At 49.0% G+C, this 22,526-nt stretch overlaps 1 protein-coding gene across 1 annotated transcript in view; it reads right to left on the reverse strand.

The window, feature by feature from the left end:
- Positions 1-22,526, reverse strand: part of LOC142075114 (zinc finger protein 462-like) — a 93,630-nt gene that overhangs the window by 61,377 nt on the left and 9,727 nt on the right. The window contains exons 5-6 of the mRNA XM_075136135.1: positions 14,791-14,909; positions 2,127-2,318 (exon numbers count right to left, since the gene is read on the reverse strand). Coding sequence (XP_074992236.1) covers positions 2,127-2,318; positions 14,791-14,909 — 311 coding nt within the window. The remainder of the gene's footprint in view (positions 1-2,126; positions 2,319-14,790; positions 14,910-22,526) is intronic.

The following is a 22,526-nucleotide window of genomic DNA, read 5'->3' on the forward strand; positions in this document are numbered from 1 at the left end:
TTCCTTCTTGAAGAATGTCCAGCCTTCCTGGACCCCTTTGCGCTTCAGGACTGCCTCCCAAGGGACTCTGTCAACCAGGCTCCTAAACAGGCCAAAATCTGCCCTCCAGAAGTCCAAGGTAGCAGTTCTGCTAACCCCCCTCCTTACTTCTCCAAGAATCAAAAACTCTATCATTTCATGATCACTGTGCCCAAGATGGCCTCCAACCATCACATCACCCACAGGACCTTCTCTCTTCACAAATAACAGGTCCAGCGGGGCGCCTTCCCTAGTTGGCTCACTCACCAGCTGCATCAGGAAGTTATCTTCCACACACTCCAGGAACGTCCTAGACTGTTTCCTCTCCGCTGTATTGTATTTCCAGCAGACATCTGGTAAGTTCAAGTCCCCCACGAGAACAAGGGCTAGCGATTGTGAGACTTCTCCCAGCTGCTTATAGAATATTTCTTCTGCATCTTCATCCTGGTTGGGTGGTCTATAACAGACTTCCACCATGATATCTGCCTTGTTGGCCTTTCCCCTGATTCTTACACATAGACACTTGACCCTTTCATCACCATCGTCAAGCTCTAGACAGTCAAAACACTCCCTAACATACAGGGCTACCCCACCACCTCTCCTTCTTTGCCCATCCCTTCTGAAGAGTTTATAGCCATCCATTGCAGCACTCCAGTTGTGTGAGTCATCCCACCATGTTTCTATGATTGCAACTATATCATAGTTTTCCTGTCGCACAATGGCTTCAAACTCCTCCTTGTTTGTTGCCCATGCTGCGTGTATTGGTGTAGATGGACTTCAGTTGGCTTCCTTCAGGGCATATCCACCTGCTGCAGTGTGGTCCTCTCCATGGGTTGCAGGTTGGATATCTGTTCCACCTTGGAACTCCATGGTCTGCAGGGGGACAACCTGCTTCACCATGGTCTTCACCACAGGCTGCAGGGGAATCCCTGCTCTGGTGCCTGGAGCACCTCCTCCCCCTCCTTCTTCACTCACCTTGGTGTCTGCAAGGTTGTTTTTCTCACATTTTTCACACTTCTCTCTCTCACAGCTGCTGCGCAGTGTTTTTTACCCTTTCTTAAATATGTTATCACAGAAGCACCACCAGTGTCGCTGATGGGCTCAGCTCTGGGTCCGTTTTGGAACTGGCTCTTTCTAGCACAGGGTCAGCTCCTGGTGTCTTCTCACAGAAGCCACCCCTGCAGCACCCCTCTACCAAAATCTTGCCACGTAATCCCAATACATTTTCCTACAATTCTTCAGCTAATTTACCCCAAATATAGGTACTTTTATGCTGAGCACAATACTCCCTTTCAAAGCCACAGCTGTTCTGCCATTTGTTTCCTTTGTAACAGCAACTCCAGGCCAGTATGGCATTCTTTCCTACAGCCTGCTTTGTCTGCTGCTGCTTTTCCTCACAACACAGATGGTCCATGTGGAGTGCAGTATGCTCCCCTTCTCCTGGCATTTGCAGTATCTCTATTCACTGTCATGCATTTAAAGTAAGAACATTGCATGCTAAAAGTCTGCTGCCACACATGTAACTGGATGACCAGTTTCTCTCAGTCAAGTTTCAATCCTGTATTCTCATCATTTGTTGCACAAGCAATAAAACTCCGTAGCCTAAATACAAGGCAAAACTTAAAAATAAGCCATCTGTCCGTATTTCAAACATCAGGATCTATGTAAACACCCATTTCCATAAAAAGCATAAAATAGAAATTTGCCTAGCTATTCCCTCTACTTTTTACGCTTAATCTTTAGTGGCTTCACTAAACTGCTCTGCTAACAAGATAAAGGGGTGTTTTGCAGAAGTGCAAATGGAATTAGATGCTCTCTTTCCCATTGACTTTTAATGGGAGCTCTGCCACTGAAAATTTCCTATGTTGTAAATCTTTCCTGAAAAGTAAGGTCAGCTTCACTTATTCCAAAGGCCAACCATCGGCAGTATAAGTTGGTAAAGAATAAACTGGTGAGATTCAACTGCAGGTCAAGTACTAGAACACCACCTTTATTCTTGCTTTTCATGCAACTTTGGATTTTTCTTAATTGCTGCCTTAATTTTTTTTTAATAAAAATATTAAGTAGTGTCTCAGACAATTAAATTCTTGCTCTGAGGCACCTCTTACCATTAGAGTCTTCCACCTCTTCAGCAGAAGTGTGGTTCTTGGAGGTGTGGTAGCCAAGTGAGGCTGAGAGGCTGACAACACGGGGTCTTGGTAGTGTCAGTGCTTTCCCATGCACTCTCAAGGAATGCTCTTTCAGCTGGCTGATTGTCATGGTGGAAAATGTGCAGGAAGAACATTTGTAGGCATGTTCACCTGGGTGAGCGAAATACAGGCAAGTCATCAGCTCACAAAAGAAACAAAATGGGATCCCCATTCTTTTCCTGCTGAACTCAGCAGTAAAATTCCTATGGTCTCCTTCAGTGTGAGACTTATTCCAAAGAGAACAAAGTATGTGCATCTCCCTGTTGAAACAGTCTGGAGTCTGCAGGTACAGACACCCACTTTGGGACCAAAGTTTTGCTTTCTGACAACTCTAGATCCTTGTTAAATGACTGATGCCAGAAAACAAAGACCAGACTCTTAGCATGCCTGTGTTGCATGGTATAAGAAGAAAACAGAATCTCGGATGAAAATAGAGCCACTTGACTAGAGCATTTCCAAATTTCTTTGGGAGGAAAGCAAGGGTGAAGTCCTCTGTGTTTTTCCATGCAACACAACCAGAATCATTACTAAAGAAACCAGAAGGAGACTATAAAATGTTAACTAAGGTTCTTAAAAAAAAAAACAACCCAAAATTAAAAAAAAACAAACAAACCATCCACTGCCTCCCCCCACACTTAATTCGAGGAGGATCCCATTTTCCTTATATGAAACCTGCCTCCAGGCAGGAATGAGCTCCATAGAACTAGTAACCAAGTCAAGGTTGCTTTACTACAAGAAGCGGACATGGCAATACCAAGAGCAGTACATATTTATAGGGCTATGGGAAAGCATATTATGGAAAAATATTAAAAGAAGTGAAAGAAGAGAAATAATGAACAGTAGTGAATTTGGTTCCAAATATATTCCAAGTCATAAAGACAGAATACAATAGGAAACAAATTCCCAAGACAAGACTTGTTCTGTGTTAAGCATGGAGGCACCTGAAAGAAAAAGTGAAATGTCCCACGTAAGTGATGTGATGTTATGTGTGGCAAGTAATTCTTCTGGAAGTGCCGCTTCCAGGTAAAAGGGCTACACTGACTACATGCAAGTTGTACATAAAATGACAAAACTAATACAAGAGTGAAATATTCATGAACACTAACGGAAGGATAAGAGCTCTGGTTATGAGAGAGGCAGAAAAATGTTTTCCATTTCTCAACAAATTTAACAAACAAGGTTCTAGAACAGAATGGTTTCAAACATCAGAAATAAGTGAACAAAAAGAGAACAAGAGAAAAAAAAGTATCACAGCCAGTCATAACAAGTACATAAAGAGATTAGCAACCATTCTACATGAAAATACCCCCCCAACACACCACAAAACTCCTATGCTAATTACAGGGACAAAATACAGACTCTTAGAAACCCACATTGGTGTATGTATGAAAAAGATCAGAGTCTGAAATGGTGAAACAAAATGTCACACATGGTTTCTTTTCAAATTACATTCTGCACCTGAATATTATTGCCACAGAGGTATTGTTGGTTTACAAAGATAAAGAAAATGGTTTTCATAAAGCATGTATGATGGACTGATTAATGTGAAAGGATGAACTAAAGATAAAGATATAAACCCCCACAATTTGCTAAATATAAGCAATTCCTGGCAGGCACCAGTTGACTTTTAACATAAAATCACAATAAGAAATTAAAGAAAACTGAAGACTACTACAAATTAAGAAATTAGAAGACAGCTAGCAACTATATTCCCTATTTATCAATAACAGTTCAGGTGGACAGCACCATGTGAAAATGTGTTTGGTTTCAGAGGCAAAACTATAGTTTTCATTAGTGTGAATCCACAAAAAAGTTAGGAAATTTTATACTGCTAGTTTTGCATCTCATAATTATTATTCTGAAATACATAAATAAGTGTATCTTCATAATTTTTCCATGGGACTGTCTCAACACCTGAGATGTATCCAAAGCATTCTGTCCCAGGTGATTTAGACTCTGGGCAAAAACTCTAGGTTACAGTCTGATTCAAAGTGAAAACAAATTACAGCACATTCAGAGATACTACATACAGTTCTGCTCTATGCCAAAGGAAGCAGCACATACTGAATGAGAACAAATGCTAGATGCTTACAAGAATGGTTCTTGTAAGGGTATGTGGAAGGAAAGCGTCTGTTCCTTTAAGGGTATCTGGTCAAGGGCCTTCTTCAACACAAAAAAGGATAATAAGAAAAGGAGAAAGCCATAAACAAGAACATCCAGGGACACAAACGTGGCTGACAAATGATAAGGGAGTCAGTGATGAGAACCACACCTGGTCAGTCACACTAATTGATGAGGACATGTAAGAGTGTGAGAATGTTTATTCCAGCAAGGTTATCTGATCAGGGACCTTGTCAATTGGGAAACCAAGGGAAAAAGGGGGAAACCAGAAACAAAAATATACAGAAACAGACCTGACAGAACAAACATGGAGACAATGACAAGAAACAAACCTCACCAGTCACACTAATTGATGGGCTACCAAGAAACCACAGGCTCCACTTCCAGGAAGATCAACCTGGACTTTGCAACTGATAAGATTGCAAACCGGGGGGGGGGGATCCTGGATACTGGACTGGGAGGGGTGCAGGAATCCATAGAACTATACAAACTCATGAGGTGACGTACAGGGGGAAGGGGGAGCAGGGAGGAACAAAAAGGGTGGTAGACAGAAAGGGGTATAAAAGGGACCAGTCGCATGTAAAACGGGGCCAGTCGGTATGCTTGCCTGACTGAGCCCTGCGCCTGATCACCACAGTCTGTCCTGTCTTCTTATATCTTCTTATTAAATCTTTTCTTAACTATTTCTCTGCATAATCTCACTCTATCCTGTGCACATGTGTGCTGCAAGGACTAAGTGCCAGCTACTGGTGAGACCTGTGTGAGTGGAATCTGGTGCCAGCTACTGGAGTCAGACTGGGGGTGTAGGTGCCCCTGGCCTGTGGTGTCATATACTGGTGCAAGCGGGGGTCTTTAACCTCCAGCCACTGGGGCGGGAACGGTGTGTGTCTCGACAACCAGCTACTGGGAGGGACTGGTATGAGTGAGGCGAGTGAGGGGCTCTGCGCCAGTGGCTGGAGCGGGACTGTGGGTCACAGCCCATGTGCCTGGTGCCAGGCTTCCCCAAACTGAGTGTGCGGGGGGGTGGGGGTGTGTGTATTCACTAGCAAACTTCAAGCTGGACTAGCCACTGGTCCCAGTGGCTGGGCAGGAGGAAGTCCTGGGCTGGAACAGCTGGAGGAGGCAGCTGCTCCTAACATCCCTTAACAGTTCTAGCTATTATGCAAGAACGCATTTTATAATAAATGGAGTTTGACCACTCCCCAAAAGATAATGGACATGAGGAGACTGAGTGAAAGACACCTGGATTTTTACAACCGCCAAGGCACTTTAAACAAATGTATGGGCATGCTGCACATCTCTAAGAATAAATAAAATAACAGAATATCTACAAGAGAGAGAGAAAAAAAAACTTTTAACAAATGAAAGTCACAGAAACTGTATTACTGGAAGACTGGTGAAAAAGATCCACAAGGTTATTATTCAATAGGATATATTGCTAAAAACTTACTGGAAACAAAACAGGAAGAAGAGACACCCAGAGAAAGAGAGCACGCTACAAAGAGGGAGAGTGTTCTGAACTCAGAGAGCGAGCAAGCATCTGACCGACACAGCATGAGCCCAATGCAGAGTGTACGTGTGACACAGATAGAGAGCACATGCTCTGAGTGTGCACCACAAAGAAACTGCAAAAGAGCATGTGACCGACCCAGAGAGAGAGACCACATGCGACCCAGAGAAAGAGAGCATGCACAAGCCAGAGAGAGAGACACCCAGAGAGGGAGAAAGAAAGAGCACATGATCCAGAGGCAGAGAAAGCATGTGACCCAAAGAGACAGTGTGTGACCCCGAGAGAGAGAGCATGACACAGACAGAGAAAGTGAGTGTGACCAAGAGAGACAGAGAGCGAGTGTGACCCAGAGAGAGCGTACGCATGGCCCAGAGAGAGAGAGAGCATGAACCGGATGATAGAGGAAGATATAAAGCAAGTGTGACCCAGAGACAGACACAGAGAGAGTCTGAGACAGAGAGACACCCAGAGAGAGAGTGCGACTGAGAGAAAGAGACAGTGTGTGACCCAGAAAGACATAGAGCATGACCCAGAGAGAAAGTGACCCAGAGACAGAGAATGTGACCGAGCGCGTCACCCACAGAGACTGAGACAGAGAACATGTCGGGGGGGGGGGAGTGTGACCTAGAGGAGGGGAGACAGCATGACCCAGCAAGCGGGGGGGGCATGACCCAGAGAGAGAGTATGTGTGACCAACAGAGAGAGAGAATAGCCCACAGAGAAAGAGCGGGGGGGGGGGGGTGACTCTGAGACCGCTAGTGTGCCCGAGAGAGAGCACGGCCCACAGAGAGGGAGACAGTGTGAACCAGAGAGGGAGAATGCACATGACTCAGAGAGAAAGAGCGCTTGACCCTGAGAGGGAGAGATGGCGAGGATGACCCAGTGAGAGAGCACATGTAGCCCAGAGAGAGAAAGTGATCCAGAGCAAGAGAGAAAAAAAGACTGCTGCCTGAGGCAGGCGACCACCCATACATAGGGGGCAACTCAAAGAGAGAATGAGTGTGTGAGACCCGGAAAGAGAGACAGAGGGACAGCTCAACCCAGGAAAAGAGAGAGAGACACCCACGGGGGGGGGGTCCAGAGGGAGCTTGTGGGACAGAGAGAGAGGGAGAGAGGTCGGCCAAGAATAAAAAAGAGAGAGGCCGGGGGGGGGGGGGGGGCATGGACCAAAGGGAGGGAGAGCGCACACGACACAGGGGTGGTGGTGTAGTGACCCAGAGAGAGAGGAAGCAAGAGCCCACAGAGAGACAGGGTGGGGGAGAGAAAGGGAGAGGGGAGGAGAGAGAGGGAAGAGGAGGTGAGGAGAGAGAGATATGTCAGCCCAGAAGGGGGGGCAACCAAGAGAGACAGACAGAGGTCAACCCAGAGAGAAAAAGAGAGGGGCGGGTGGACCCAGTATGAGACCCAGAGAGAGAAAGAGGGTATCCAAGAGAGGGAGAGACACAAAGAGCACACCAGAGAGAAAGAGCGAGAGGATGACCCAAAGGAGGATGACCTAAAGGAGGGGTATGGCAACCCATAGAGAATGGGTAACCCACAGAGAGCAAGAGAAAGAGAGAGAAAGCGAGAACAAGAGAGGTCGGCCAAGCGGTGGTGGGGGGGCATGGGGGATGGGGGATGGGGGGAGAGAGAAGGCAAGCCAAAAAGGGTGTGGGGAACCAAAGGGAGAGAGAGGTGGCGACCCAGAGGGAGAGAGAGTGGCCATGATAGAAGTCAACCCAGAAAGAGAGAGATACCCAGAGGGGAGGGGGGGAGGAAGAGGGTTGGTGGGGCAACCAATAGGTAAATACAGATAAAGGTCGACCCGAGGAGAAAAAGAAACAGAGAGAGATTAACCCAAAGAGAGAGGGGGGGGCAGAGAGGATGATCCAGAATGAGAGAAAGAGGGCGGCCCAGAAAGAGGGAGAGGGCAACCCAGAGATAGAGAGAAAGGCAGGCAACCAAGAGAGAAAGACAGATAGAGGTCAGCCCAGAGAGAAAAAGAAAGAGAGAGGTCAACCGGAGGGGGGGGACAGACAACACAGCCAGAGAGAGAAGGGGGGGGAACTGAGGGAGGGAGGGAGAGGGTTACCTACAGAGAGGGTGGGTGACCCATAGGGAGTGAGCAAGAGGGCGACCCAAAGGGGACGCAGCAACCCAAAGACAGAGAGCACATAATCCACAGAGAAAGAGAGAGATTACATGACCCAGAGAGAGAAAGCCTGACCCAGAGAGCGTGGCCCAGAGAGAGAGATACTGAGCATAACCCACTGAGAGAGCAGGTGTGATTGAGGGGGGGGCGAACCCAGAGAATCCGAGAGAGGTTGACCCAGAGAGAAAGAGTGAGAGGGCAACCCAAAGGAGGTGGCAGCGATGCAAAGAGAGAGGGCGACTCACAGAGAGAGAGTGAGCGAGCGCAACCCAGGAGGAGGCAGAGAGAGGGAGAGCGCCGGTGGCAGAGAGACAGAAAGAGAGATGGGGAGAGAAGGGGAGGGGGGAGTGAGTAAGAGAGGATGAGGTCGGGGGGGGGGCAGTGGGGGAGGGGGCGGTATGGATCCAGAGAGAGAGAAAGAGAGAGTGCGGGCGCGAGAGAAGGCGACCCAGAGAGAGAGCGTGGTGCCCCAGGGGGGGGTGTCAGTAGAGAGGGACACCCAAACTGTGTGTGAGAGACATCAACCCAGAGAAAAGAGAGACGGGGAAGAGGGCGGCCCAGAGGGAGCGAGCAAGAGGAAGACGGGGGAGTGGCAACCCATAGAGAGAGGGCAACCCACAGAGAGGGAGAGAAAGAGAGATGAATCAAGAGCAAGAGAGAGGTCGGCCAAGAATATGAGAGACAGACAGACAGAATGATGGGGGGGAGAAGGTGAGCCAAAAAGGGGGTGGGGAACCAAAGGGGGGGAGAGCTGGCAACCCAGAGGGAGAGAGAGTGGGCGCGATAGAAGTCAACCCAGAGAGAGAGAGAGAGATGGGGGGGGGCAACCAAGAGGGATATACAGATAAAGGTTGACCCAAGGAGAAAAAGAGACGGGGGGGGGATAACACACACGGCCCAGAGAGAGAGCGAGGGCATGGGAAGGGGTGTGAACCCAGAGAGAGAGACAGAGTGCACGTAACCCGGCGAGAGGGAGGGACACAGAGAAACAGATAGTTTGACCAAAGACAGAGAGAGCATGACCAGCGGGGTGGGGGGCGGGGGGCAGTGAGAGAGAAAGAGAGAGGCCAGCCCAGAGAAAGCGAGAGAGGTTGGCCCGGAGAAAGCGAGTGAGAGGACAGCCCAAAGGAGGTGGCAGCAACCCATAGAGGGCGACTCACAGAGGGAATGAACGAGTGTGACCCATGACCCAGAAAAGGAAAGAGAGACAGCGCGGGCCAGGGGAGGGGGGAGAGAGCGAGAGTGCCAAAAATGGGAAGAAGGGGCGGGGAGAGGGAGGGAGAGGGAGAGAGGGAGAGGGAGAGACTGGCCAAGAATTACAGAGAAAGGTAGGACAACCCAACGAGGGGGAGAGATATACATATATACCCTGAGAGAGAGAGGGATGGGGGAGCAACAAAGAGAGAAATACAGATAAAAGTCATCCCAAGGAGAAAAAAAGACAGGTCATGCGACCCAGAAAAAGAGAGAGTGTGACCCCAAGGGGGGGGCGAGCGCAACCCAGAGAGGGAAAGAGACCCAGAAAGCGAAAGAGGGTGACCGGGGTGTGTGGGTGTGGGTGTGACCCAGAAAGAGAAAATGAGAGGGAGCGTGTAGCTCTGAGAGAGAGAATGACCGGGGGAGGGGAGGCAGGGAGGGAGAGAGAGACGGGGGGGGCAACCCGGGGGGCAGAGGGAGACAGAGACACTGACCCATAGGGAGAGCGCATGACCCAGAGAGAGAGAGAGAACACAACTCGGAGAGGGAGAGGGAGAGGGAGAGGGAGAGGGAGAGGGAGAGGGAGGAAGGACGAGAGAGAGCACACTTGAACCAGAGATACAAATAGACCGCATAACCCAGCAAAAGAGCATAACCCAGAGAGATAGAGAGAGCACACATGTGTGACCCAGAAACAGAGAGAGTGCACATGACCCAAAGAGCAAGAGATCACACAGGTCCCAAAGAATGTGACCCAGAGTGTGTGCATGCAACCAAAGCTTATGACCCAGAGAGAAAGAGCATTTGACCCAGAGAGCAAGAGTGCACTCTCTCTCGAGGGAGAGCTCGAGCATAATAATATATAATTATAATATTAAGCTTGCCCATGACAAGCTGTGGGATGACACACCAAGGTTAGAGGGACGGGGTGCTAGCGAGGGCCCTCAGCCTGTTGCTCTGAGACGTGCTGGCTACACTGGAGCACACCTGAAGTCTTACGGAGATGAGCCAGGGGCTCCTGAGGTAATAGAAGACAACAGGGAAACACCGGGGAAATACCTCAAAGGAATTAAGGGGTGTTCCTCTAAAAAGGTGACATGGCCGACAGCCCAGCTGAAGTGCCTCTACATCAATGCACGTAGCATGGGCAACAAACAGGAGGAGTTGGAAGCCACCGTGCTGCTACAAAGCTACAACCTAACTGCCATTACTGAAACTTGGTGGGACGAATCCCATGACTGGAGTGCGGCTATCGATGGCTACAGGCTGTTCAGAAGGGACAGGCGAGGAAGGAGGGGCAGAGGGGTTGCCCTCTACATCAAGAAATGGATAGATTGTGAAGAGCTGTCTCTGAAGAATAGCCATGAGCAGGTTGAAAGCTTATGGGTAAGAATTAGAGACAGAGGCAACAAAGGGAACCTTGTGGTTGGTGTCTACTACAGGCTGCCCGATCAAGGGGAGCCTATTGACGAAGCCTTCTTACTCCAGCTACAGGAGGCATCGTGCTCGCAGGCTCTCGTCCTGTTGGGGGACTTCAACCACCCCGACATCTGCTGGAAAAGTAGCACGGCGAGCTGCAGGCAATCCAGGAGACTCCTGGAGTGCATCGAGGATAACTTCTTAAGCCAGGTAATAGACAGCCCTATGAGAGGGGATGCGATACTGGACCTGATGGTCATCAATGCAAGTGAGCTAATCAGTGACATCAGGATTGGAGGCAGCCTGGGCTGCAGTGATCATGCACTGGTGGAGTTCACAGTCCTGAGGGATATGGGACAGGCAAAGAGTAAAGTCAGGACCCTGAATTTTAGGAAAGCAAACTTCCAGCTGTTCAAGGAGTTAGTCAATGGGACCCCCTGGGAAACTGCCCTCAGGGACAAGGGAGCGGCAGACCTTTAAGGACACTTTCCATAGAGCGCAAGAGCTCTCGATCCCCAGGTGTAAGAAATCAGGAAAGGAAGGCAAGAGACCGGCATGGATGAGTTGAGACCTGCTGGTCAAACTAAAGGGCAAGAAGGAAATGCACAGGCAGTGGAAGCAGGGACAAGTATCTTGGGAAGAGTATGGGGACATTGCCCGGTTGTGTATGGATGGGGTGAGGAAGGCCAAGGTGCAGCTGGAGCTGAACTTGGCAAGGGACGCAAAGAACAATAAGGGCTTCTACAGGTATGTCAGCCAGAAAAGGAAGGTCAAAGAAAGTGTGCCCCCCTGATGAACACGACTGGCAAATTGATAACAACGGACGAGGAGAAGGCTGAGGTACTCAACAATTTTTTTGCCTCAGTCTTCACTGGCAACCTCTCTTCCCACACCTCTCGAGTGGATGGACCTCAAGGCAGGGACTGGGGGAGCAAAGTCGCTCCCACTGTAAGAGAAGATCAGGTTCGTGACCACCTGAGGAACCTGAACATACATAAGTCTATGGGACCTGACGAGATGCATCCCAGAGTCCTGAGGGAATTGGCTGATGTAGTTGCCAAGCCACTCTCCATGATATTTGAAAAGTCATGGCAGTGAGGTGAAGTCCCTGGTGACTGGAAAAAGGGAAACATTGCACCCATTCTTAAAAAGGGTAGAAAGGAGGACCCTGGGAACTACCGACCTGTCAGCCTCACCTCTGTGCCTGGGAAGATCATGGAACAGATCCTCCTGGACCTGGACAAGCTCGAGAAGTGGGCCCGTGTGAACCTCCTGAGGTTCAACAAGGCCAAGGGCAAGGTCCTGCACCTGGGTCGGGGCAACCCCCGGTATCAATACAGGCTGGGGGATGAAGGGATTGAGAGCAGCCCTGCCGAGAAGGACTTGGGGGTACTGCTGGAGGAAAAGCTGGACATGAGCCGGCAATGTGTGCTCGCAGCCCAGAAGGCCAACCGTATCCTGGGCTTCATCAAAAGAAGCGTGGCCAGCAGGTTGAGGGAGGTGATTCTGCCCCTCTATTCCACTCTGGTGAGACCCCACCTGCAGTACTGCGTCCAGCTCTGGAGCCCTCAGCACAGGAAAGACATGGACCTGTTGGAGCGGGTCCAGAGGAAGGCCACAAAAATGATCAGGGGCATGGAACGCCTCTCCTATGAAGAAAGGCTGAGAGAGTTGGGGTTGTTCAGCCTGGAGAAGAGAAGGCTCCGGGGAGACCTTATTGCAGCCTTTCAGTACTTAAAGGGGGCTTCTAAGAAAGATGGGGACAAACTTTTTAGCAGGGCCTGTTGCGACAGGACAAGGGGGAATGGTTTTAAACTGAAAGAGGGTAGATTTAGACTAGATATAAGGAAGAAATGTTTTACGATGAGGGTGGTGAAACACTGGCACAGGTTGCCCAGAGAGGCGGTAGATGCCCCATCCCTGGAAACATTCAAGGTCAGGTTGGACGGGGCTCTGAGCAACCTGATCTAGTGAAAGATGTCCCTGCTCATGGCAGGGGGCTTGGACTAGATGACCTTTAAAGGTCCTTTCCAACCCAAACTATTCTATGATTATATGTGACTCAGAGAAAGACAGAATGCATGCTCCAGAAAGCGAAAGAGGACACGTGCCCCAGAGTGTGACCCTGAGAAAAGCATGCATGACAAAATGAGTAAGTGCGCACATGATCCAGATAGACCAAGCAGGCACCCGCCACCCAGAGAGAGCGAGCATGAGCGCGCACAACCCAGAGCAAGAGAGAGATCGCAGCCTAGACCAAGAGCGTGCAAGAGCGTGTGTGTGTGACCAGGGGAGAGAGAGAGCACGTGACCCAGAGTGAGAATGCACATGCACAACCAAAAGCAAGTGCATGTGCACATCCCAGAGAACTCACATGGCCCACAGAACAAGCACATAACCCAGAGATATCACGCAAGAGTGCACACACAACCCCAGGAGACAGAGTGCATGCCCAAAGGGAGCAGGGCCTAAAGGAGCGCACAATGCAGAGAGAGTGCACAACCAAGAGTGTACCAAGATACAGAGAGCGCGTACACCCCAGAGAGAGCATGTGTGACACAGATCGAGAGAGGATCACACAAGGTAGAGAGAGCACAAGACCCAGAGAGTGTGTGAGAGCATGCAACCCACAGAGCAAATGTGCAATCCAGAGAGAGCATGAATTACCAAGAGAGCACAACTCAGAGAGAGAATGCAAGACCCAGAGAGAGCGTGAGTGTGCAACCCGGGGAGTGCAAAATGCAGCGAGAGAGGAGCATGCAATGCAGGGAGAGAGCACGCATGTGTGCACATCCCAGGGGGAGAGAGCACATGCACACACATGTGCCCCAGGGCGGGGCGGGGGGAGAGAGAAAGGGAGCAAGGATGCAACTCACTGAGAGGGAGAGTGCGTGCATGCAAGAGTGCACAACCCAAAGAAAGAGCAGAGTGCATGTGACCCAGAGTGGGCAATCATGAGAGCGTGACCCAGAAAGCACGACCCAGTGCAGACAAGACAGAATGAGCCAGTGCACATGACAGAGTCCCAGACTGAGAGCAACAGGAAGAAAGACCAACACAGACTGAGACACTGTGTTCGAAAGAGAGAAAGAGTGCATGACCATGCCAGAGACAGAGAGAGGAAGATGTGACTGATAGAGAGCATGTGACTGCAAGGAACAGAGTGCATGACCAAGAAAGAGAGGGCAAGACCTTGACCAGGAGACGAAGGGAAAGCTAGCAACAGCAAACACATGACCGCTAGAGGGAGCACGTGAGAGGGAGAAACCACAAGCAAGAGAAACCTAGCCCGACTTGGAGAGAAATGTAGAGCAGGTGACCAGGCGCAAGGGAGTGCAGGAGGGAGCAAGAGAGAGGGAGAACAAGCATGTCCCCCGAGAGAGTGCGACAGAGAGAGGGGGAGAATGCATCACGGAGAGAGGAACGGCGTATACACAGCCACACATGAGATACAGGGAGAACATGACCCAGAGAGGGAGAGCAAACATGACTGTGTGCGAGGGAGAGCATGCAATGGTCTGTGAGAGAGAGCACGCATCTGTGAGAAAGGGAGCCACAGACATAAAGAATTTGAATTTGTGACCGAGTGAGGGAGAGCATGTGCCATCACACCCAAAGAGAGGAACAGCATGCACAAGCTAGAGAGGAAGAGTGAGCATGACCACGCACAAGGTTGAGCAACAGGGAGCACATGACTGTGAGAGTGAGAGGAAGCATACAAGAAGCAGCTCATGAGAGCACAGCCGCACATGAAGAGGGAGAGCAAGCACAATCATGAGAGAGTGAGCAAGCAAGAGAGAAGGATAACACATGACAGACAGAGACCACATGTGACCACATGTGAGAGAGGGAGATCACAACCTAGATAGAGAGGGAGAGTGAGCGTGACTGCATGTGAGGGAGAGAGGGAAAGCAGGAGACCGAGTGCAACCACGCACAAGGTTGGTTGAGAGGGGACACACAAGAGTGAGAGGGAGCACGTGACCACACGTGAGAGAGGGAGAGTGCACAACCGCACAAGAGCAGCTTGTGACCACGCAAGAGAGTGTGGAGAGAACATGTGACTGCCCACAAGGGAGAGAGAGAGACTGTGTGTGAGGTTGAGCAAGAGGGAGCACACAAGAGCAAGTATGTGTGCCTGACAGCAAGAGAAAGAGATCGAGAGAGGACAAGGGAGAGCGCGAGCAAGGAACTGATTGACTTACCAGCATGAGCTTTGAGTATATGGGTTTTCAAGCGGCTATTGTAAGAGGACTTGAATGGACAGAGCTTGCAACGGAATGGCTTATGGTGTCCATGATGAGTCTGCATATGGCGATCCAGACTGATCAAAAGACAGACAAAAAAAAGGAAACAAAATAGTAAATCATTTTAGCTATTCCTTCAGATGCAAGCCAAAAACCTAGTAAGAAAAATAAATTTTAAATAAGAGCAGGCCAGGCTCAGCTATCCTTCTCATGCTGGTTCTTTATATCCAAAAGGTCTGCTTATAGAACAAGGCAGAATCTAATCTGAGGAAGAAAGAGATCTGTGATGAATTTTATCACACAGAATGCAAGCCACTTAAACTCAACAGGGCAAAATTACTATCAATTAAATTATACTCGATCCAGACTAACAAGAGAGTCACTTACAGGATAAAGGCTATTTGAGAAAAAACAAACAAGAAAAACCCCAAACAGAACAATAAAAATATTAGCACAGGATTTTTCAGTGAAGTGTTTTTGTGAAAATATGCCCCCTTTTCTCCTCCTAAGGAAAGGAAAATATTTTTCTGGCTCTACTGAAGAAACCTTCATTTGGTTACAGCAGCAAAAGCAGATTAGACAGCCTACTCTGGGGGGAAGGTACCAGCAAGCTGTCTATAGTCAATGACTTTTACGAGTAAAAGGTGGCAGAGTTTCAGATGTAATGGACTGGGACACCGTGCATGAAGCTCAACAACAGAAGAAGGGGTGGAAAAGACCAGACGCTATTTTTCTGCAGGGGAAATCAGAGCAACAGAAAGCCTGACACTGAAGAGGGGAGAATTCATCACCCATCTCCATGGCTTCAGATCAGGATGGAGACATTTCCAATACAGCCTCTTCTTTGGGAACATTAATGCTTTGTGATATAAGAGTAGTTTGAGCCTGTTTATGTGCAGCAGTGAAACAACAAGAAGGTATGGACAAGTTTGGAGAGGGTTGGTTTATTTATCATCCCCCCAAACCAGCATCCTAATAGTCCCAGGCATACTTTAGCTTTATTTCCTATTAATTGATCTAAATGGTCCTGGTTTTTTTAACTGAATATCAAGATCTATATCAAATGGAGTCTACTCCAGCCCCTCACACTACAGAGGATCTCACAGGATCTTTAGTCTCACACTGACAGAGCCTGAGCCAAGAAAATCCCTGTTTACCAGAGCTAACACCAAAGTCTGTGTTTTCAAAGATCTAATGATAGCAAAACCAAAAACCAGACCATATATCCAATTTCAGGGCTACTTCATAGAAACATATTATTATCATAAATCTAACAGGGAGTTTGTGGTAAGATTATTTTTTCCCCATTTCTCTGGAGTGCCAGTATGTCTCCTAAATAAGAGAGGCTGAACATTTGTAGTCATTATTTCATTTAAAAACCCCACATTTTAAATAGATGATAGAAAATGAGCTAGTATAAAACTAAAACAGATTACCAAAGATGTATACAATGCATATCTCAAGCACAGTACTGACTGGAACAACTACCCCTGGCACATCAGAAGCTTGTACTCAAAGAGCTCCTGAGGAAGGATGCAGCTTTCCATGTTACAAGCAAGTTACTGCACGGAGCTGTAAGAGGAACCCCTCCTTACCCTCTCAGCTATCTTTACAGAATAGGCATGAGGCTCCGGGTATGGTAGACGAAAGACATGATGAGATAGAAGAGGAGAAATCTGTGCAAGTACTCTCATCAAGGTCAGATCAACCAGCCCCTCACATCAAGACCTGCATTAAGACCAGTGCCGAGAAGAAACAACGACGAGTTATGGTCATCAGTGACTCTCTCCTGAGCGGAATGGATGCACCCATTTGCTGACTGGATCCTCTTTTCAGGGAAATTTGCTGCCTCCCTGGGGCCCGAATCAGGGATGTAACCAGACGACTGATGAGCTTGGTACAGCCTTCAGACTATTACCTACTCCTGCTCTTTCATGTGGGTACTAATGACATCGCAAAAAGAAGGCCAAGGTCAATCAAAAGAGATTTCAGGGCCCTGGGAAGAATGCTGAAAGATTCAGGAGTGCAGGTAGTGTTTTCCTCAATCCTCCCAGTAATGGGGAGAGTCAATGGAAGAAACAGGCATGCCCAAGACATCAATACCTGGCTCCAGGACTGGTGCCTCCACCAGAACTTTGGTTTTTATAAGCATGGAAGAGTCTGCGAGACACAAGGTACGCTGGGGCCTGATGGGATCCACCTGTCCTGATGGGGGAAATGCTTCTTTGCTTGTAAGCTGGCAGGACCAATTGAGGGGGCTTTAAACTAGAATCGATGGGGGGAAGGGGATACCATCAGGAGAGCTGAAGTAAGCCAAGGGTTGGCATGGCATTACCTGAGGGTGGCAATGCTAATGGGAACATATACGCTGCTCCAGGGAGCACTGAGGGTTTAGGAGCACATCTGAAATGCTTGTACACCAATGCATGCAGTATGAGAAACAAACAGGATGAACTGGAAGCGTTGGTCTGTTCCCAGGCCTATGTCATTGATATTAGTGAGACTTGGTGGAATGAGTTCCATGACTGGAGTGCTGGGATGGAGGGCTACAGGCTGTTCAGGAGGGATAGGCAGGGCAGACGAGGTGGAGGTGTCGCAGTGTATGTAAGGGAGAGTTTTGACTGTACAGACCTTACAGTTAGGGATGATGTGGTTGAGAGCCTCTGGGTGAGGATTAGGGGGATGGAAAACAAAGCAGATGTTGTAGTGGGTGCCTACTACTGATCGCCCAGCCAGGATGTTAGCACTGATGAGTTATTCTATAGGCAATTAGGAGAAATCTCTGGATCAGTAGTGCTTGTCCTTATGGGAGATTTCAACTTCCCGGACATCAACTGGGAATACCATACTGCTGTGACGAGCAAGTCTGGGAAATTCCTGAAGTTTGTGGAAGATGATAACTTCTTGTCACAAGTACTCAGGGAGCCAACTAGGAAATGTGCCCTCTTTCTGAATAGAGAAGGACTCGTCGGAGATGTGATGGTAGGTGGCTGTCTTGGCCACAGTGATCACAAAATGGTTGAGTTTAAAATTTTCAGTGTAATGAGAAAAAAGGTCAGCAGAGTTGCTACCCTGGACTTCAGGAGAGCAGACTTTAAGCTACTCAGGGAGCTAGTTAGCAGTGTCCCCTGGGGATTTGCTTTTGAGGGCTTAAGAGTCCATGAGAGCAGTCAGTTTTTAAGAACCACCTTTTAGAAGCACAGGAGCAGGCAATCCCACTGTGTCAAAAGTCAAGCAAGCGGGGCAGAAGACCAGCTTGGCTGAACAGGGAACTTCTTGTGGAGCTCAAAAGGAAAAAGAAATTGTATGATCTCTGGAAGCAAGGTCAGGCTTCACAGGAAGATTACAGAGCCGTGGTTCGTATATGCAGGGAGAAGACACGAAAGGCCAAAGCTCAGAGTTGAAACTGGCCAGTGTTGTGTCAGACAACAAGAAAGGCTTTTTTAAGTACATTAATAGCAAGAGGAGGTCCAAGGAAATCATTGGACCGATACTTGTTGAAGATGGTCACCTGACTAATAGGGATGAAGAAAAAGCGGAGGCGTTTAATGCATTTTTTGCCTCAGTCTTTAATAATACTGATAGACCTTGGTCTGCCTGGTCCCCTGAGTCGGAGGACTACGAGTGTGGGAACAGTGACTTTCCATTTGTGGACACTGAAATTGTAAGGGATCAGCTGTATCAGTTGAATGTTCATAAGTCCATGGGGCCTGATGGGATTCATCCCAGAGTACTGAAGGAGCTAGTGGATGTTACAGCAGGACCCCTCTCGATCATCTACCAAAGGTCTTGGGAGTCTGGGGAGGTCCCCGCTGACTGGAAGCTAGCCAATGTTATTCCAACTTACAAGAAGGGCATGAGGGAAGACCCAGGGAACTACAGACCTGTTAGTCTAACCTCAGTTCCTGGGAAAATTATGGAGAAGATCATACTGAGTACTATTAAAAGGCATTTAAAGGACAATGCAATCATCAGGCACAGTCAACATGGGTTCACAAAGGGAAAGTCCTCCTTAACTAATTTGTTATCCTTCTATGATAAGGTCACCCGCCTAGTGGATGAAGGGAAGGCGGTGGATGGAGTTTTTCTGGATTTTAGTAAGGCTTTTGATACTGTCCCTCACAGCATCCTTCTGGACAGGTTGTCCAACTGTGGGATGAGCAGGTACACGGTGAGCTGGGTGAAGAACTGGCTGAACGGCAGGGCTCAAAGGGTTGTAGTGAATGGGGCTACATCTGGCTGGTGACCGGTCACCAGCAGTGTTCCTCAGGGTTCAATTCTAGGGCCAGTTCTGTTCAATATTCTTGTCAATGATCTGGATGCAGGAGTTGAAAGCACCATTAGCAAGTTTGCTGATGATACCAAACTGGGAGGTGCTGTTGACTCTCTGGAGGGACAAGAGGCCTTGCAGAGGGATCTAGATAGATTGGAGCATTGGGCAATGATTAATGGGATGAGATTTAACAAGTCCAAATGCCGGATTCTGCACCTGGGACGGAATAACGCTGGGCACAAGTATAGACTGGGAGAGGAGTGGCTGGAGAGCAGCCCTGCAGAAAGGGATCTGGGGGTGCTTGTCGACAGCAGGCTCAGTAGGAGTCAGCAGTGTGCCCTGGCAGCCAAGAGGGCAAACCGCATCCTGGGGTGCATCAAACACAGCATAACCAGCCGGTCAAAAGAGGTGATGATCCCGCTGTATTCAGTGCTGGTGCGGCCTCACCTTGAGTACTGTGTGCAGTTCTGGGCCCCACAATTTAAGAAGGATGTTAAGGTCCTTGAATGCGTCCAGAGGAGGGCAACAGAGCTGGTGAAAGGGCTGGAAGGAACGTCCTATGAGGAACGGCTGAGGACTCTGGGTTTGTCTAGTTTGGAGAAAAGGAGGCTGAGGGGCGACCTCATTGCTCTCTAACAGCTTCCTGAGGAGGGGAAGTGGAGGGGGAGGTGATGATCTCTTCTCCCTGGTATCCAGTGATAGGACGCGTGGGAATGGTTCAAAGCTGCACCAGGGGAGGTTCAGACTTGACATTCGGAAGCATTTCTTTACCGAGAGGGTGGTCAGACACTGGAACAGGCTTCCTAGAGAGGTGGTCGATGCCCCATGCCTGTCAGTTTTTAAAAGGCATTTGGACAATGCCCTTAACAACATGCTTTAACTTTTGGTCAGCCCTGAATTGGTCAGGCAGTTGGACTAGATGATCGTTGTAGGTCCCTTCCAACTGAACTATTCTATTCTATTCTATTCTATTCTATTCTATTCTATTCTATGTCTGGGGCTACAGGGAATGTCTGAGGCTTCTCACTGAGGATGGGGCAGAGGAAAACTGTCTCCTTGCTTACAGGAGAGAGATGTGTGCTGGTTGAGGAGCTGTGTTACCAGGTTAAAGGAGCTGCAGGAGGTCAGACAACTGCACAGCCTCAGAGATAATGAGAAAAAGATTAACAGGATCTTCTCAGAGATCCTGCAGAGACAAGAGCCCAAACTCCCAATTGTACTGAAGGAGGGGCAGCCAGTGTCTGTGTGTATCAGGTTGGGAAATGGAGACTACCAAGATGGCAAAGGCTGGAAGCTTGTGATATCTGGCACTGGCAGGACAGCTCCTGCTTCACCAGCAGCTCTGCAACTATAGAATAGGTTCTATAGTTCTGCATCTGTTTGCAGATGAGGGGCTGGGAGCTCTGTCCAATGAAGCATCAGAGCTGGCTGCACCTGAACCACGCAACAACACCAGGGGGAAGTGGTGAGTGACAGTAGTGGGAGACTCCCTTCTGCAGGGGAAATGCCGACCTGACCTGCTGTACAGGGCGGTTTGCTGCTTGCCAGGAGCTCAGATCCAGGATGTTAATGAGAGACTGCCAAGGCCTGCCCAGCCCTTGGACTATTATCCCCTGCTGCTCATCCACATAGGAACCATGCTGTGATACTGACAGAAATGCTGCTTTTCTAACACAAGGGTTTATAAGTATTTCTTATATCATGCTTTCTTTCCCACATGCTTTTAATTGCAGAACAGTGACAACTTCACCCAATTTAAGGGTGTCACTGCTATCAGTGCCTATGTTAAACAAGCAGCTGGATCTCTCTTCTTTGGGGGGAAGGGGGGATGGACACAGGATGGGGGGACAGGACAGTTCTCCCCCCCAGAAGCTACAGAAAACATGTACATGCATGTACATGTCTAGGATGCCAGTAAAAAAAAATCTCCAATAAACCTCATTTCTTTGTGGCAATCCATGAATAAATATGATTAAAAGAATTCTAAAGCTTCCTAGCTGTAGGCAAAGAAATAGGTCATAGATTCATAGAATAGTTTGGATTGGAAGGTACTTTTAAAGGTCATCTAGTCCAACCCCCCTGCCATGATCAGGGACATCTTCAACTAGATCAGGGTGCTCAGAGCCCCGTCCAACCTGACCTTGAATGTTTCCAGGGATGGGGCATCTACCACCTCTCTGGGCAACCTGTGCCAGTGTTTCACCACCCTCATCGTAAAACATTTCTTCCTTATATCTAGTCTAAATCTACCCTCTTTCAGTTTAAAACCATTCCCCCTTGTCCTGTCGCAACAGGCCCTGCTAAAAAGTTTGTCCCCATCTTTCTTAGAAGCCCCCTTTAAGTACTGAAAGGCTGCAATAAGGTCTCCCCGGAGCCTTCTCTTCTCCAGGCTGAACAACCCCAACTCTCTCAGCCTTTCTTCATAGGAGAGGCGTTCCATGCCCCTGATCATTTTTGTGGCCTTCCTCTGGACCCGCTCCAACAGGTCCATGTCTTTCCTGTGCTGAGGGCTCCAGAGCTGGACGCAGTACTGCAGGTGGGGTCTCACCAGAGTGGAATAGAGGGGCAGAATCACCTCCCTCGACCTGCTGGCCATGCTTCTTTTGATGCAGCCCAGGATACGGTTGGCCTTCTGGGCTGCGAGCACACATTGCCGGCTCATGTCCAGCTTTTCCTCCAGCAGTACCCCCAAGTCCTTCTTGGCAGGGCTGCTCTCAATCCCTTCATCCCCCAGCCTGTATTGATACCGGGGGTTGCCCCGACCCAGGTGCAGGACCTTGCCCTTGGCCTTGTTGAACCTCAGGAGGTTCACACGGGCCCACTTCTCGAGCTTGTCCAGGTCCCTCTGGATGGCATCCCATCCCTCAGGCGTGTCAACCGCACCACTCAGCTTGGTGTCATCTGCAAACTTGCTGAGGGTGCACTCAATCCCACTGTCTGTGTCATTGATGAAGATATTAAACAATACCGGTCCCAATACGGACCCCTGAGGGACACCACTTGTCACTGATCTCCATCTGGACATTGACCCGTTGACCACTACCCTCTGGATGCGACCATCCAACCAATTCCTCATCCACCGGACAGTCCACCCATCAAATCCATACCTCTCCAGTTTAGAGAGAAGGACGTTGTGGGAGACCGTGTCAAAGGCCTTACAGAGGTCCAGATAGATGACATCTGCAGCCCTTCCCATGTCCACTGATGTAGTCACTCCATCATAGAAGGCCACTAGGTTGGTCAGGCAGGACTTGCCCTTGGTGAAGCCATGCTGGCTGTCTCGAATCACCTCCCTGTCCTCCATGTGCCTTAGCATAGCTTCCAGGAGGATCTGTTCCATGATCTTCCCAGGCACAGAGGTGAGACTGACTGGCCTGTAGCTCCCCGGGTCTTGAGGAACTTGATTATTTATGACGACCAT

This window comes from Calonectris borealis, chromosome W (assembly GCF_964195595.1).
Source record: "Calonectris borealis chromosome W, bCalBor7.hap1.2, whole genome shotgun sequence".
Lineage (NCBI taxonomy): Eukaryota > Metazoa > Chordata > Aves > Procellariiformes > Procellariidae > Calonectris > Calonectris borealis.